General features: G+C 42.5%; 1 protein-coding gene across 2 annotated transcripts in view; it reads left to right on the forward strand.

Annotated features, from left to right (window-relative positions):
* The first annotated feature begins 213 nt into the window (after positions 1-213).
* EDIL3 (EGF like repeats and discoidin domains 3) overlaps positions 214-14,334 on the forward strand; it is a 272,169-nt gene continuing 258,048 nt past the window's right edge. For both annotated transcript variants that reach the window (XM_054186858.1, XM_054186859.1), the window contains exon 1: positions 214-506. In XM_054186858.1, the coding sequence (XP_054042833.1) occupies positions 455-506 (52 nt within the window). In that variant the 5' untranslated portion in view covers positions 214-454. The remainder of the gene's footprint in view (positions 507-14,334) is intronic.

The raw sequence follows: 14,334 nt of genomic DNA on the forward strand, positions 1-14,334 counted from the left end.
CCTCGCCTCCCTGCCCTCCATCCCTCCCGGCTCGGGCGCTGCAACTTCATTTCACACCACCGCCGCAGCGGCCCGGGGGGGGCGGAGCAGGTGCCGGGGTGTGCCGGGCAGCACCGCCCGCCGCCGCCGCCTCCTCCCCCCCGAAGGAGCAGAAGAAGAAGGAGGAGGAGGAGGAGGAGGAGGAGGCGGCGGGACGGAGGCGGCCGGCCGGGCCATGCTGGAGGCGCGGCGGCACCTGGCGGGCGCGCAGAGCGGACGGGCGGCGGGGCAGCATCCTCGGCGCTGGTAGGGCGGCGGCAGCGGGGGCCGGAGCCGAGCCGAGCCGAGCCGGGAGGGACCTCCATCGCATCGCATCGCGTCGCATCCCCTCGCATCCCTTCGCCTCGCCGGGCGGAGGCGCCGCCGCCGCCTCCATCCTTCGGCAGAGGCGGCGCGGCCGCGGGAGGAGAGGACGATGAGCCGCGCGGTGGTGGCTTGGCTGGTGCTCTGCGGGAGCCTCGCCCGAGGTGAGGGGAAGGGGACAGGGCGGGGGGTGACACCGCGGGGAGCCACGGGGAGCGGCAGGGACGGGGGTCGGGAGCTCTCGCAAAGTCGGAGCCGAAGTGTGCGGGGGAGCGGGGAGGCGCGCCCGGCGGGCGGCTCTCAGCCGGATGCCTCCGTCTGGGCTTGCCTTCTATTTTTTTTTTTTTTTTTTAATAAAAAAAAAAAATACTTATCTCCACATTTAAAATAGAAGCCGACGAAAGATCCATCCTCAGACATGTTCTGTTTTGAAACTACGCTTAATTAGAGGGGGAAACAAATGCCGTGAGGGCTTAAATGTAATCCAGATGAGCGGTTGGGAAGATTTAATAATATCCGCAGAGCTGTCCAGATCTGTTTTCCCTTCCTCTTCCCCCCACCCCCCCACCCCATCACAGGTCTTCATTTTAATTTGAAGGCTGTGAGCTCTGAGCCGGAGATCCAGCAAACCACGGAACAGTTTGCAAACACGTTCGGGGGCTTTAGCATCTCGGCAGCAGTGAACAGCGACCCTTCTCCTGCCTCCCTCTAACTAGGGCATCTTCATCTAAGACACCAACGGTGCCTTCTCTGTATCATCCCCCCCCACACCCCCTCCCCAAAAAAAAAAACAAGAAAAAAAAAAAACAACAAACAAAAAAGAACCAAACCCAATCCTACCCCAGAAAAAATCACTTTAGAGCTCTTAGAGTTCTCTTTATTATTATTTAGAACAATTTTTTAGTGCAGGCTAGATGGGTTTTCCCTCCTCGCGTTAAAAAAGTTGTCGGAGCTCATCGTCGTGAGGTGGTGGGGGGGGAGGACGTGTTCCACAGCAGCAGCTCCTGTGAGGGCGAAGGGGCCGGGGGTGGCCGGGCTGCCCGGGGGGAAGGCACCAGGCGCCGTGGGAGCTCACCTGCCGCCCGTCCCGTCCCGTCCCGGACGCTCCCGGTGCCCCCCCGGCGCTCCCCGCCGAGACCCCCGCAGCGCCGTCGGGTAAGGAGCTCAGCCCCCGGGGACGGCCGTGGGTGCCCCGGACACCGCCACCACCCCCTCGCCCCACAGCACGAAATTCTCCGTGGGAGGGGGGGCCCGTCCCGCCTGGGGGCTGCCTTGTCCCCCCTCCCCCCCTCACAAGACGCAGAGCAGCCGGGGGGGCTCTTTCTGTGCCTCCCTGTGGTTGCCGGGATGAGGGGAATCTCAGGGCTGGAGACCTTTCAATAGTCCTAGTTGTATCTTCCCGAAGCTTAGTAGAACAACTGTTATCCTAATGAGTAACGGAATTGTTCCATTGACTTTTAGACCTGTTCCCGTCATTATTCACTTTTTTTTTTTTAAATTTTAAAATGAAACCGATGTATCAGTAAAATTGAATATTTTATTAGCTCTTAAATTATTCAGGACGGTGGATTCTCAAAATCCAATAACATTCACACAGTTGCAGAGAGCATGTGATAGCTTATGCAATATGTCCTTGTACCTGCAGTTTATGCCCAAAGTCTTTTAAGCAAAAGATGCTGCATCTGCCACAAAGCCCGGACTTGTCATAAATACTTTTCATTAGGCTTCTGTAGGACTTCTCATAGTTCACGTCTGAAACATTTTTTTCATTTAAATGTATGGTCTTGCCGTGTTTTAGGTAACTTCAGAACAGAGAGAACTTCACGGATTTTCTAGAAGAAGTGAAATAGGAAGGAAAAAAACCTATTTGCTCTGTGATTGCTTACGCTGTAATTACTCAGTTAAAGGTTTGTCCTTGGCTTTCAAAATGAAACAGAAGAAAATTATACAGAGTCTTTTTTTATGCTGAAACAGAATAAAATGCTGCTTGACAGGTCTGATATACTGGGTTAATTTTGCTCACTGTCATAACGTTTACTTTTAATAGATCCTCTCATCCTTATGATGACTGTAAGCACTGTAAGTAATTGAAACTCTTTAGAGAGTAGGTTTTGAACAGTACAAAACTTTTTGTGCATTGTTTGAACATTACTTACTGATTAGTCCATTTGCATATTGAAGTATAATGAAAACCTGTGGTACTGTCATCTGTGCAGTGAGCAGTTCTTCCCTATCTTCTTTTGGAGTAAATTTCAACTGCCGATCAAAGTTTAGTCATATAGTTTTCATTAGTGACCTGTGTTTCAAGTCTACTGCTAAAGAAATACACCAATTGCTTTTTTATTGGAGCTCTGAAAAGTAATGATGGAGGTCAAAATCCTCTTTATTCATCGTATCTTAAAAACCTCTTTTGCTTTTTGCATTTGGAACACTAGCATAGTATATCAGCAAGTATTTTTTTTTTCTTTTTTCCTTTTTTTTTCTTTAAAGGGGACAAAGAAGGGGGAGAAAGATTGAAAGTGAGAGACATGATGATGATGATGCAAAAGTCATCCCAATGGAAGACTGGAATTTTCTTTTTTGTGGTCAGTCTGCTAAATTTGCAATCTCATGCACTGCAACTGGAGTATGATCTTCAGAGATGTGTTTATATGCATGTGTATGTTCAAACTAGGCTTCAAGGGTGCAGTGACTTCTACCTCCTACTTTGCAAGAAAGATGCAGGTGCATTTTTAATAAGGAATGCCCTTTTATACATATTTCAAAACAGCTGTAAAGTTTTACATTTGCTGTTGTTGCTCTTTCTTGGTCAAATTTGAACACGAGCCAATCATCTGATGTTCTACCATGTAGTGGACAGACAGCAACTACAGGAGTGACTACAGAGACTGCAGGAGATTATTTCAGGGGGAAGAAATATAATGCATCTCATCTATAGTAATACAGGTTCCTGAGTCCCACTGTGTATATTATTAGGAAAAAATAAGCCAATGCCTTTCAGAACAGTCAGTGAAGATTGGGATCAAACAGCAGGAAAACATAGTTTAAAAACAGTGGCTGTTCTAGTTCCCAGATTTGCCTCATGGAATAGGATAAGCTGATCGGCTATGGTAATGGTACTGTAAATGCATAGCAAATCGGTGTATTCTACGTCAATATGTTAAATGTCTTTGCAACACGATCTTCTGAAGACTTACCATTTGAGTTGTCTTTATTGTGAACTGATCCTTAAATTGTGTCATGCTTTTTCACTTAGCTTGTTCCTGTTTTTATGTATCATTTGCCAAAACTGGGCAAATCCAGCTCTTTATTTTATGACTGCGTCCTGTGAGCCTGAGATAAATATTTTGGGACTCTCAAGGAACTGTTTCAAAGATGTTGCTTTTTCTCCGTTACAGTGGGAACCTTCACTCTCTCTGAGGCTTAGAAGTTTCTATAAAGCCTCTTTCTGCAGCTGGAATGAGCTGCAAGGAGTGAAAGTGCTGAGAAACAAGAGAGGTAAACTGTAGCTTTGTTCTCATATAACTACACAGAAAGAGTGGAAAGATCACAGGCATTTTTACAGACCAAGATTCTTCTGTTTTATCAAATGCCTTTGCATCTTTGGACGGCATCTGCTTCTGTACAAACTGCTGACAGTGTGACCCTGCATAATGATTTTCACTGTTCTTTTAACAAATTACATTTGTATTCAAATTGATTTTCCATGACTGCTCATATAGCCTCCAGAAAGCATATAGCAGATATACTATTGCATCCGGTACGTGTCTGGTCAGCCCAGGACAGAATTTTATGTCATGCCATGCATTGTTGTAACTGGAATTAATAGCCCTGGTGGTATTAGTTGGGTGTTTTAAGTGTCCAGCTTCCTCTTTCTCTGCCCTTTATGTCTTTATCCTTTATCCTTTATGTCTTTTTTCAAAGGGTATACTTCATACAAGCTTGTGTATCAATGGTAGCGTAGTGAAAAGGGGCACTGTCTTATCTTCCCTCCTCTGTATTTTTCCAATGACCATCCAGTTGAAAAATCAAAGAAGTGATCCACTTCGGAAGTTATTTCAAAAGACTGACACTTTTTATTAAGAGGTTGATTTTTATGCCTTGAATTAGCTGTTTGTACAGCACATGTCTGTACAGCACCAGTAACAAACTCAGAGCCCGATATCCCTTCAACAGAAGTAAAGATAACTGGAGAAGTGGTGTTTAAGAAACTACGAGTCAGAAATAAGTCTATGTTATTCTCAAATTTATTGTGAGTCACATAGGAGTTAGCAAGTTACCGTTTTCCATTTTTTTTAGGTTTGTACACATTTCGAACTTATGTAAGCCACAGAGGCAGGATTATTTCTGAAAATTTAAGAGGATGATCAGCATTGAATTACAAATGATATTGGGCTTCTTTGTAGCATACTTGAAGCCCGGGTTTGACAGAGTATGGGTTGAAAATCAAAACAGTATTAATTTATTTCAACTTTCAAAACAAGTTCACAGTGAAAATATGAGTTTAATTTTTCTTGGTCAGATGATACACTAGAAAATAAAAGATGAGTTAAGAGATACCAAACCAAAAAAGGGTTGTTAGAACCTTTACATTTGAATACATGAAAACCCCAGAAGATGTTGTCTCAGATTGGAGGACCTACATTCATTTTCCATTTAAAGGAAGTGAAAGGAGGAAGTAGGGGGAAAGCCAACATCAGCCTAAATTCAGTGTCTTACATCAGCCTGAGGAATAAGTGACAGTGGGTCTAGGTTTCCTTCTTTAAAAGAGACTTCAAGTTTAAATTTAAAGACTGGGCAAATCTTAGAGGGAGAGCTGCCCAGTGTGACAGCAGGGTATGGCTAATTTTCTAATAATATGGTGTGTAGTGGGTAAAACAGCTTTTGTGCCATTCGTATTGCAGGACCAGAGTGTGGACCTGTTCAAAACCAGTAACTGCAGTCACGGACCTGGATGCTGGATGTTACTGAAAGCAGGGGCTGAGCTAGCAGCTGAAGTGTCCCAGAAATTTGGAGATGCAGAATTTTATGCATGTCTTTTCATGGTTTTGGATTTTATCAAATCTCAGTCTTGCTGTTGTGGGAATATACTTACAGGGTTTTTCTGTTCATTCGTTTGTGTGGGTTTTTTTTCTCTTTAATCAGCAAGCTGTGTTACCTTTCATCACAGTGGGGGTGTTCTTCTATTTTAAGTTTTAAAAGCTGAGAAACGAAACAGACCGTGATTATCTAATAAAATGTCTAGCTAATCTAGCTAACAATTACAGTATGTGGTGTGTGAGTGAATGCATTATCATATGAAACACACATAGAAACAACTTAATTTTACATTTTATATAGTGGCTTTATGCATATATACTGTATTGTGGGTATATCCACACTTTAGATAGATAGTGTACAGAGGAATTACATTCACTTATGTGCCACATAAGTCTATTTCTTAAAAGTTTGAATAATGTTAGACAAGACTTCATCTTACTATGAACTCAGGATGCAGAGCTCCCTATTTCAAGTCAAAATTTGTTATATTCAACAAAACCAATGAACAATTAAGGCTGGTTTTTTGAGACTCCCAATAGTATTCCACACTCAACCCCACCCCAACTTTTTAATAAGGGGCCACTTGTAGCAAAGGCTTTTTATGACTATAAGAGTTTGGTGAAGTTGTTTGAAAAAATGGAAGAAAGTACTGATTCGCCTCTGCCATTCAAATGGAGAATCCTGGAGTATCTTAACTATACCACTTGTGGCAGCAGAGCATCAAATTTTTGGTTTTAGGACTTAGGATTTTAACCACAATATTTAAAGCAGTAACCTCAAGTATGCAGATGACAGCAGGGAGGAGCAGCAGATGGATCAGCAGAAGCAAGAAGATCTGTTCTCCTTGCATGGAGCCCAGGCAGGAGCTTTGTGCATCCCTGTGGGAAACTGAAGGTGTTAGTGAAGGACGTGCAACTGCTTCAGTTTCATGGATCATGTGTGACTTTGGAGGCCACAGGGAAGGGGGAGGGGAGCCAGGGCCTCCACTGGAGGAGGTGGGAGGTTTGGTGTAGGTGTTCCCTGTGTCCTCTCCTCCCAGCTGGTCCATGGGAGAGCAGGGCAGATCCGGAGGTGTAACCTGTCCAGGATGCAGTGTCTGCATCAAGAGATGAGTCTTGATTAAAACTATTGAGAAATTCGCCAACCAAAAATACTTTATCAGGACATCGCAGTTCTGTACATACGAGCTCCACCAGTAATCAGTCTTCCTTGTCCTACTCCGGTGTTTAGTTTGCCCACGTGGGGCACCGACAGCATGGGTTCGGATTGACTGTTACGTGGTTCAGACTATGGATTTGAATCTGAGAGTTTCGATTTTTTTTTATTTTAATACAGGGCAGAACCTCTTCAGTGTTTTGCAAATAATCTTCTTTACTTCTTCCTGTCCCGCTCTCATTGCAACTCATTTTTTTCCTTAATTGTTTTCAGTTTTAAACAGCACAAGGCATTTGTGTATAGCCAGGTTGTGGCCCTACTGTAGGATAAATCACAGAATCACACACAGAATAACAGAATGGTTTGGGTTGGAAGGGACCTTAAAGATCATCTAGTGCCAACCCCCTGCCCTGTAAGCTACAGTTTAGACAAAGGGCTTTTTTTTTGGTGTCTTTGAGTATTCTCACAATAGTAACTTTTTGGCAGAGACAAAAAAAAAAAAAACAAAAAAACTTAAAAGAGGTGATTGTTTTGCCAGTTTTTAGCGGCAGTAATTTTATTTGCCATGCTTATATGTAGAGAGGCTGAGAAAATTTCTACAAAAACTGCTTTTTTCCTATCATTGTCGAGATGCTGTGTCAGCCTCCATAATTATGGAGAGCTGTGACAGCAGTGTGTAAATAACAGTAATTTCTGCCATCTGATTACTCATGTCTTAGGTTTTTACAATAGTGAAGCGACAACAGACAATATAGGAAACACTTTTGGATGAGACTTATGTATGCCATGTGTGAGTGTGAAAAATAGAAAACAAAAGATTATTATATTTTTAACATTTACATCTTTCATTCCGTCTCTCCCTCATGTATGACAGCCTCTATCGCTGCTGGATATCATTGCACAAAACCAGCCCCTTTAATCCAGGCTTCCTCTCTGATTATTCTCTATTACAGTCCCATAGGCCATACTGCTTTAATCTCTTTGGCAGTTTTTTGTTTTTCTAGTTAAGTTTTACGTTTGCAGACAGTGGCCTGGGCTCTGAAACAGACTTTTTTTTTTTTTTTTCCTTTTAACTCACACCCTTTGCAGCTTGGGCTTTTGAAACAGAGATGGAGAAAATATTACTTGCTATGTAACTTGTCAGATTCCTTACTTGTGTGAGGAATTGCACGGGATTGCGTTACAAGAGCTTTTCTAGGTTAAAAATGAGGAACTAGTAGCTGATTTCTTTCAGACAGTATTCCAGAACTATTTTAAAACCACTGAATGTCCATTTATTTGAGCAATTTTAAGGGAAGATTCAATTAATACTATGAATAGTGTACAGTGTGGATGGGGAAATTAAGTGCTGTTGTCATGGGATGCAGCTAAAATGACCTAGTAGGTCTCTTCTATGGTACATCCCATCTATCTTTAATGAAGCTTTTGTCTAATTTCTTTGATGTCTTTTTTATGGCTTACCTCTGACCTCATATAAAATGATGCATCATTTATAGGTAGTCCTTCAAGATAAAGATCAATCTTTTTAATAATGACTTTCATTTTCCTGTGTGTGATCAAGCTCATCCTATTGTAACCTCTTGACTTTCTTCACCAGGCTTCTCTTTAACCTGGTGTCATTGTTAAGGTGCATGTTTTCTTTTAGAAACTTCTCTAAGAAATGTTGTATTGTGTACCGTTGCACACTTGCACATAAATTTACCACTATTCTCCAAATGTGGGTCTTGTGGTTCAGCCCCTTAGTAAAGTCATAGCGGACAACCAAGATCAACCAAAAAAGGTAATTGAAGCAATGTCAGACTACATTGCTTCAGACATGAAGCAATGAGACTACATTGGTAATGCAGTCTCAGAGGTGTATCCCTTCTTTTGTGAAACCTGTTGGGGAAAAAAATCAAAGCAACACTCCGAGTAAGAACCCTGAAATCAGCTGGAGACTATGTATAATGGCTTAATATTAAGATACATCTATATTGCTTTACACAGCAAGAGCAATTACTCCAGTATGACTCAGTATCTTTCAGTATAGTTGGATAATTATGTGCTAATATGCATTTAAAATGCTCACTGAGTATGAGTAAAAATGGAATAGCAATAGGTGCAGCTCTGATCTGTGGGTCACAGACTCCTGGCCACTGGAGGGGTGAAACAAGGGTCTGGTCTGTAGGAAACTAAGTCTCCATAGTTTGTTACTACTGGACATCAGCTGAGACGAGCAGCTCTGCCATGTGAAATTTGACAGTATGGCCAAGCCCATCCCCATCTAATTGCACTTTGTCACTGGCTTTTCCCTAATTACAACAATGATGCTGGTCTTCTGCAGAGCAATACAAAAATCCATTTCTATGCCATGCTAGTTTTCCGGCAGTTTATCTTGGGATACTTAGGGTGGGACCAGGCAAGCCCCAGCGCTGGTGCAAGGAAGGGAAATGGGAAGAAGGAGGGAGGAGCGAGTGGCACAGAGCTGTCTGCATTGCCTTGGCGTGTCTGTAGGCAGAGGAGCATTTCTCCTGCCATCTCCCAGTCTTGAGTATCTGCATGTTGCCTCACCATCCTGGGACGAATCAAGTGTTGATTAAACTGTCCTGATAGGTTATTTTGATAAGGAAAGATTACAATATTTTTCTTCCCTAATTCTTTTGTGACAAATATTTATCTTATGGATAAAGATCGCTTCTTGGCCATGCAAAGCAGGTGAGGCTCAGGAGCTTCCCATGGCTCTTAGTGGAGCAGGAGGAGCTGCCTGCCTTAGAAATTCTGCCCTGGCTTATTTCTAAGCAAGTAAACTGCTTTAAAACTACTGGTGAGTAGAGGTGGCTCTGGCTCCTCCATTCAGACCTGAAGGCTGTGCACGAAGAAAGAAGAAGCCAAAATGAGTGAGTAAAATCACTATATGCTTCAGTTACTTCGTAAGGAAAAAGATAAAACTCTTCAAAATGTTAATATAAATTTTTTTTCAGTTATTTGTTTCACAAGGACTTGATGTGTATATGTGCTTTACTGAATCTGGTATTTGCATTCAGCTGGACAAAGCTGCATCTTTCAGTAAGTAAACAACCTGATGAAGAAGTGTTGTGACCTTCCGAAGTGGCACTGTGCCTCTAGACCAGCTTCACACACCAGCCCTATGGGAGCTATGTCTCTTCATAGGGTGTGAGACAAGTAATTGAGTAATTTTGACCAATTAGTCTGCTGCTTGATTGTTGTTTTGATAGACAGGTTTTGATATTTTTTTTTTTATTTCCTGTAGAAAACAATTAAAAATAGGTACATTGGTTTCTTTCCCAGTAATGAATTGTGGTTATGGCATTATACTTGTAGAAAAATCTGAACAGAGTTTTAAATCCCAACTAAAAAAATTCCTTTTAAGGCAGAGGAAGAAAGAATGAATATCTCAAAATTACTCCACCTTCACTGAAATAAATGTCTATCCAATTTAATTATAATCAGTTTTCTGAACTGGGTTTTTTCTCTAGTGCAGCACTGTTTTCAGAGCTGAAAAATCGTAACAAGAAATAGAAGAAGTTTTCTTCTTTTATGCTTTTGGAGATTCAGGAAGCTACTCTTTCACCCTATAAATGTTCCAGTCTGGCAGATAATCATGATGTCTTGTGCTAGCATCTTTCATAGCAATCTTTTGTCTCTTGTCTCACATCAAGGTTTCTTTGTTTTGTTTCTTTTTCACCCCCTTTCTTCTTGAAGAGTATGTACCTTCCAGATGATACAAAGAGCATCCCTGAAGTCTGAAAACAAAGGTCAATACATCACATAGAAAGGCTTCTACCTTTAAGAGAAATGATGAGATTTGATCACTTTTGTCTGCTGAAGGCTGTGATGTTAGCTCTTGAGTAGTGTAAGCTCCTGCATTGCAAGCATTTCAGCTGATAGCATATACATTTAATTGTGTGAGAAGTGTTAGCATACTGGTAATATTTACCCAAAGAGTTGCAGGGATCTCGCAAACAGGTAATCATCTGGAATTGCTGTTTCAGGAGAACTCTCAGTTAATGTTATTCAGTGTTCTCACTTTATTACTGTATATGCAAGAGATTCTCATTTCTTTTCCATTTTCAAAATGAGGTGTTAGAAGCTTTTAAAATTCAAATTGCGAATGCCCAGCCTGTTTACAGCATGGTATATGTATTTTGTAACAGTTGGAATAATTTTTAAAAGCCTTTAATACAGGATCTCAGAACAGATTTTCTGTAGAAAAAGCAGCTTCAGAAAGGGTATAGTTTTGTTCTGCCCCATTTTCCTGTTAAGATACAGCAGTAAAATTACTGAAGATTTTAGACATATTACATCTGTTCTTTGAAAGAGAACAGCATAAAAGACATAAAATTACTGTTCTAGTAGATTACAAGCTGTAGTGTATATCTGCTGAAATTGGCTTTATGGAAGGTGCTTCTTCTAAGTTGATGTAGTTTAAAAATAAAATACTAACTTCTTTTGGATCATACCCTCCCTGAGCAGTGGAATAACTCTGTATTGCCTCAGCTCTTTGTTCGCATAGGCTTTGCCCAGAGTTTGGGCTTTGGGGAGCAGCCTGAAGGCCGAAGATGGACATCACTCTACCAGTGGCTGAGCAAAGAGTTGGGTCAGGTCTGTGCCATGTTCTTCCTATTGTTGTCTGGGTGGAAAGGGAGACTGTTTAGTCTTGACCCTCTTTAAGGCATAGTAGATCCCTTATTTTCCTGGTGGAAGTGAGGATTTGGAAAAAATTGTATCTGTATGGAATTTGTGGTGTGTTACCAGTGGTGTTCTTGGAGCAGCATAGATGTGCCACCACGTGATCCTGTCAGGGCTCATGGGTAGTCTGTTTGTAAACGGCAGTGGTGTGAATTGTAAAAGGGATGTATCAGCTGGGGTCAATGAGGCTTTACTGTACTACTGTGCAAATTTTGTGGTGTTTTTTTGGCTTTTTCTAACATATATGTAAGTACCAACACAGGACAGATCTTTATATCGTAGATATGTTCTGTGGTGTTCACCAAAAAGTGAAGAGTTATGGTGATGTTTGTAGATAAAACAGGCTTCTGCATTCAGTACAACTATCCCAGGCTTTCAAAAAATTTTCTGGGAGCGTTTTCCTGCATTATAAATGAGTATATGTATTCTTGGCGTCTATGTAGTGACCTAGTTTGTTTATCACTACCTACCTTGAATTTTTAAAGTACATGTACTGTTGTCTGGAAGAATAAAGAAGAGGTTGGTTTTTGGGTTTGGTTGTGTTTTTGATCTTTTTTTGTTTGTTTCTTTGTGTGGTTTGGGTTGATTTTTTTTTATTCGGTTTTGTTTTGTTTTGTTTTTTGTGGGCAGAGGTGTAATTCTCTTCTGTTTACCTGTAATTTTTGTCTCTTCAAGCTTGAGGTTTCTATGAGATCCTGCTTTCTTCCTTTGCATGAAAGTTTTACATGGAGTTTTTCTCTTTTCCTGGAACTCCCCTGGTAAATTGAAAGCTTTCTAATAGTTCTGAAAATTAGCAGTGTTACAAGCCGTAATGGCGAAGGACTAGAGTCAGCTGCAACTGCAGTGGACTCAGGGCAGAAAACACAGACAAAAGGCTTCACTGTGTCAAGCACAACGTTATTTGAAAGCCTTTTTTTATGTTTAGGATTTATATTGTACCTTAACACCTTAACCCATTGCTTCTTTTCTCTGGACTATTAGTTTATCCTTTTTTCTTCTCTTTTTTTTCCATTTGCAACGTTGAACTGACTTGAACTCACGGATTTTTGATTTTTCAGTTGGTCATTCAAAGGCCGAGTGCCCTGGTAGGTGTTAATTCAAATTTGATGCTGAAAGTAGGTTGCTCTTCACATTTAATTGTTTCAAGAATATGGATTTTTGTGGCTTCTCTTGGTTTCAATAATGCAAAGACATCTCTTGTGAATACAGCAGAATAACTTTACACCAGAGCTTCCGCTAGATCAATGCCTGCAGCTTTGCCAAAACTATAATCTGCATTGCAAGCTGTCACTTCATGTCCAAACCGAGTAATTAAATCTTCAAATCAGATGTGCGTTTTTTTATTATTGTAAACATAGTTTAGGATTTTAAGGTTTCACAGAACCTTTGGGAAAGAGCTGCAGTACAGCTCATTAGATAACGAGCTGAAACCTTTCTGAAATTTTGGGTTGTTATATTACATTTTCAGATTTGGACTCCTGTCTCTCAGGCAAAAACTGCCAGCATTGCATTAGGTGTATTTGTGCCTTAATGACTGCAAGTCCCTTTATGGTCTGATCTGGGGCCTTTAATCTGGGTTGCTTGCCAGCAATTATATAAAATACCTACCAAGTTTTTTAATACTAAGTGGTGAAATCATCTTTTTACAATAAGCCAGTTGAGTAACACTATGTGTACCTGAAATAAACACCGCCATCTTTCAAATGTAGGTGTTTTAGGTGGCCACTTAATCTCGGGAGAACATGGTTCATTTATGTTTATATGCCAAACGAGACTGCGTCTGGCATGGGCATGGGACCAACTGCCCCAGAAGACCATAAACCTTGAAAGGTACTGAGGGAGGATGCTGCTGCCCCAGCCTCAGGCTGTGGAGATGCCCAGGGTGGGGACAGCGATGGCCTTGCCTGCCAGAGTGTGCTGTGCGACATCAGAGAGGACAAACAAGAGACTGACAGGGTCTTGCAAAGACCCCACAAAGCCAACAGCTCGAGTCCTGCACTACAAAGGAGGAAGGAAATCTAGAGGACCACCTCCCAATGAGCTGTGAATAGAAACTTCCATGATGGGAAAAGCTTGAAGCTTGTCACTTCTGTTATCACACCTCAGCCCTCCTCTCCACCTCAGATACTGCTGTTACAGGTACCGACCAAGTGACCAATCAAAGGAAAAAAAGGAGGGTGTTAGCTAATGGAGACTCCTCTGCAGGGAACAGAGTCTGCTGACCTGACACCTTGCCTTGGGTGCTTGGGTTTGGGATGCTGCAGAAAGACTGTGGCTAGCGATACTGGCGGGGTGGCCTGCAAACGAAAATGTGGGGTTGTTGCTTAGTGGGGTGGGTGATCTGGTACAGATCACAGACACAGAAGGCAGAGGAACACTGCCATTTCCTCAGTCCTACCAAGCCAGTCCTGTCAGATCTCTATGCTTGGAGACACAGGTCAAGGAGAGAAAGAGCCAGCAGCAGGTGAACATCAAATTGGGGTGACTGGCAGCAACCTCACTATGGGCTAATGGCACAGGATGGACTGCACCTGAGGGTGCTAGGAGCTTGCATGGCGAGACATCTGTAACCTCTGGGAGGTCATGGAGATCTGGGGAGGTCCCCAGTGACTAAAGAAAAGGGAATGTTGCATCTGTTTTCCAAAAAAGACAGTAAGGGTGATCTGGGAAATTGTCCTGGTCAGCCTTGCTTCAGTCCCTGGTATAACTGTGGAACCTGTTTCTGGGGAGAAGGAGGAGAAGGTGATAGGGAGCTGTCAGCATGGATCTACTGGGGTTAAATCACACCTGACCCACCTGGTGGTCTTCTGAGAAGAAATGACCAGTTTGTGGATGAGGAGAGAGCGGTGAGTTTCATGTACCTGGGCTAGAGCTAGGGTTTCTTGACAGTTGCTGTTCTCACATCCAAGGTAGGCCATGGTGGTTTGTATGGATGGACAGTGAGGGAGATAAAAAGACTGGTAGGATGATGGGACTCACAGGGCTGTGGTAGATGGGTCATATCAGCCTGGAGCTTGGTAACAAGAGGGGCACTGCTGGAGTTTGACTGGGACGTCTCTTGTTTGGCATTTTGTCAGTGGCCTGGAGGAGGTAACAGTCCTCGTCCAT

This window comes from Rissa tridactyla, chromosome Z (genome assembly GCF_028500815.1).
Source record: "Rissa tridactyla isolate bRisTri1 chromosome Z, bRisTri1.patW.cur.20221130, whole genome shotgun sequence".
Lineage (NCBI taxonomy): Eukaryota > Metazoa > Chordata > Aves > Charadriiformes > Laridae > Rissa > Rissa tridactyla.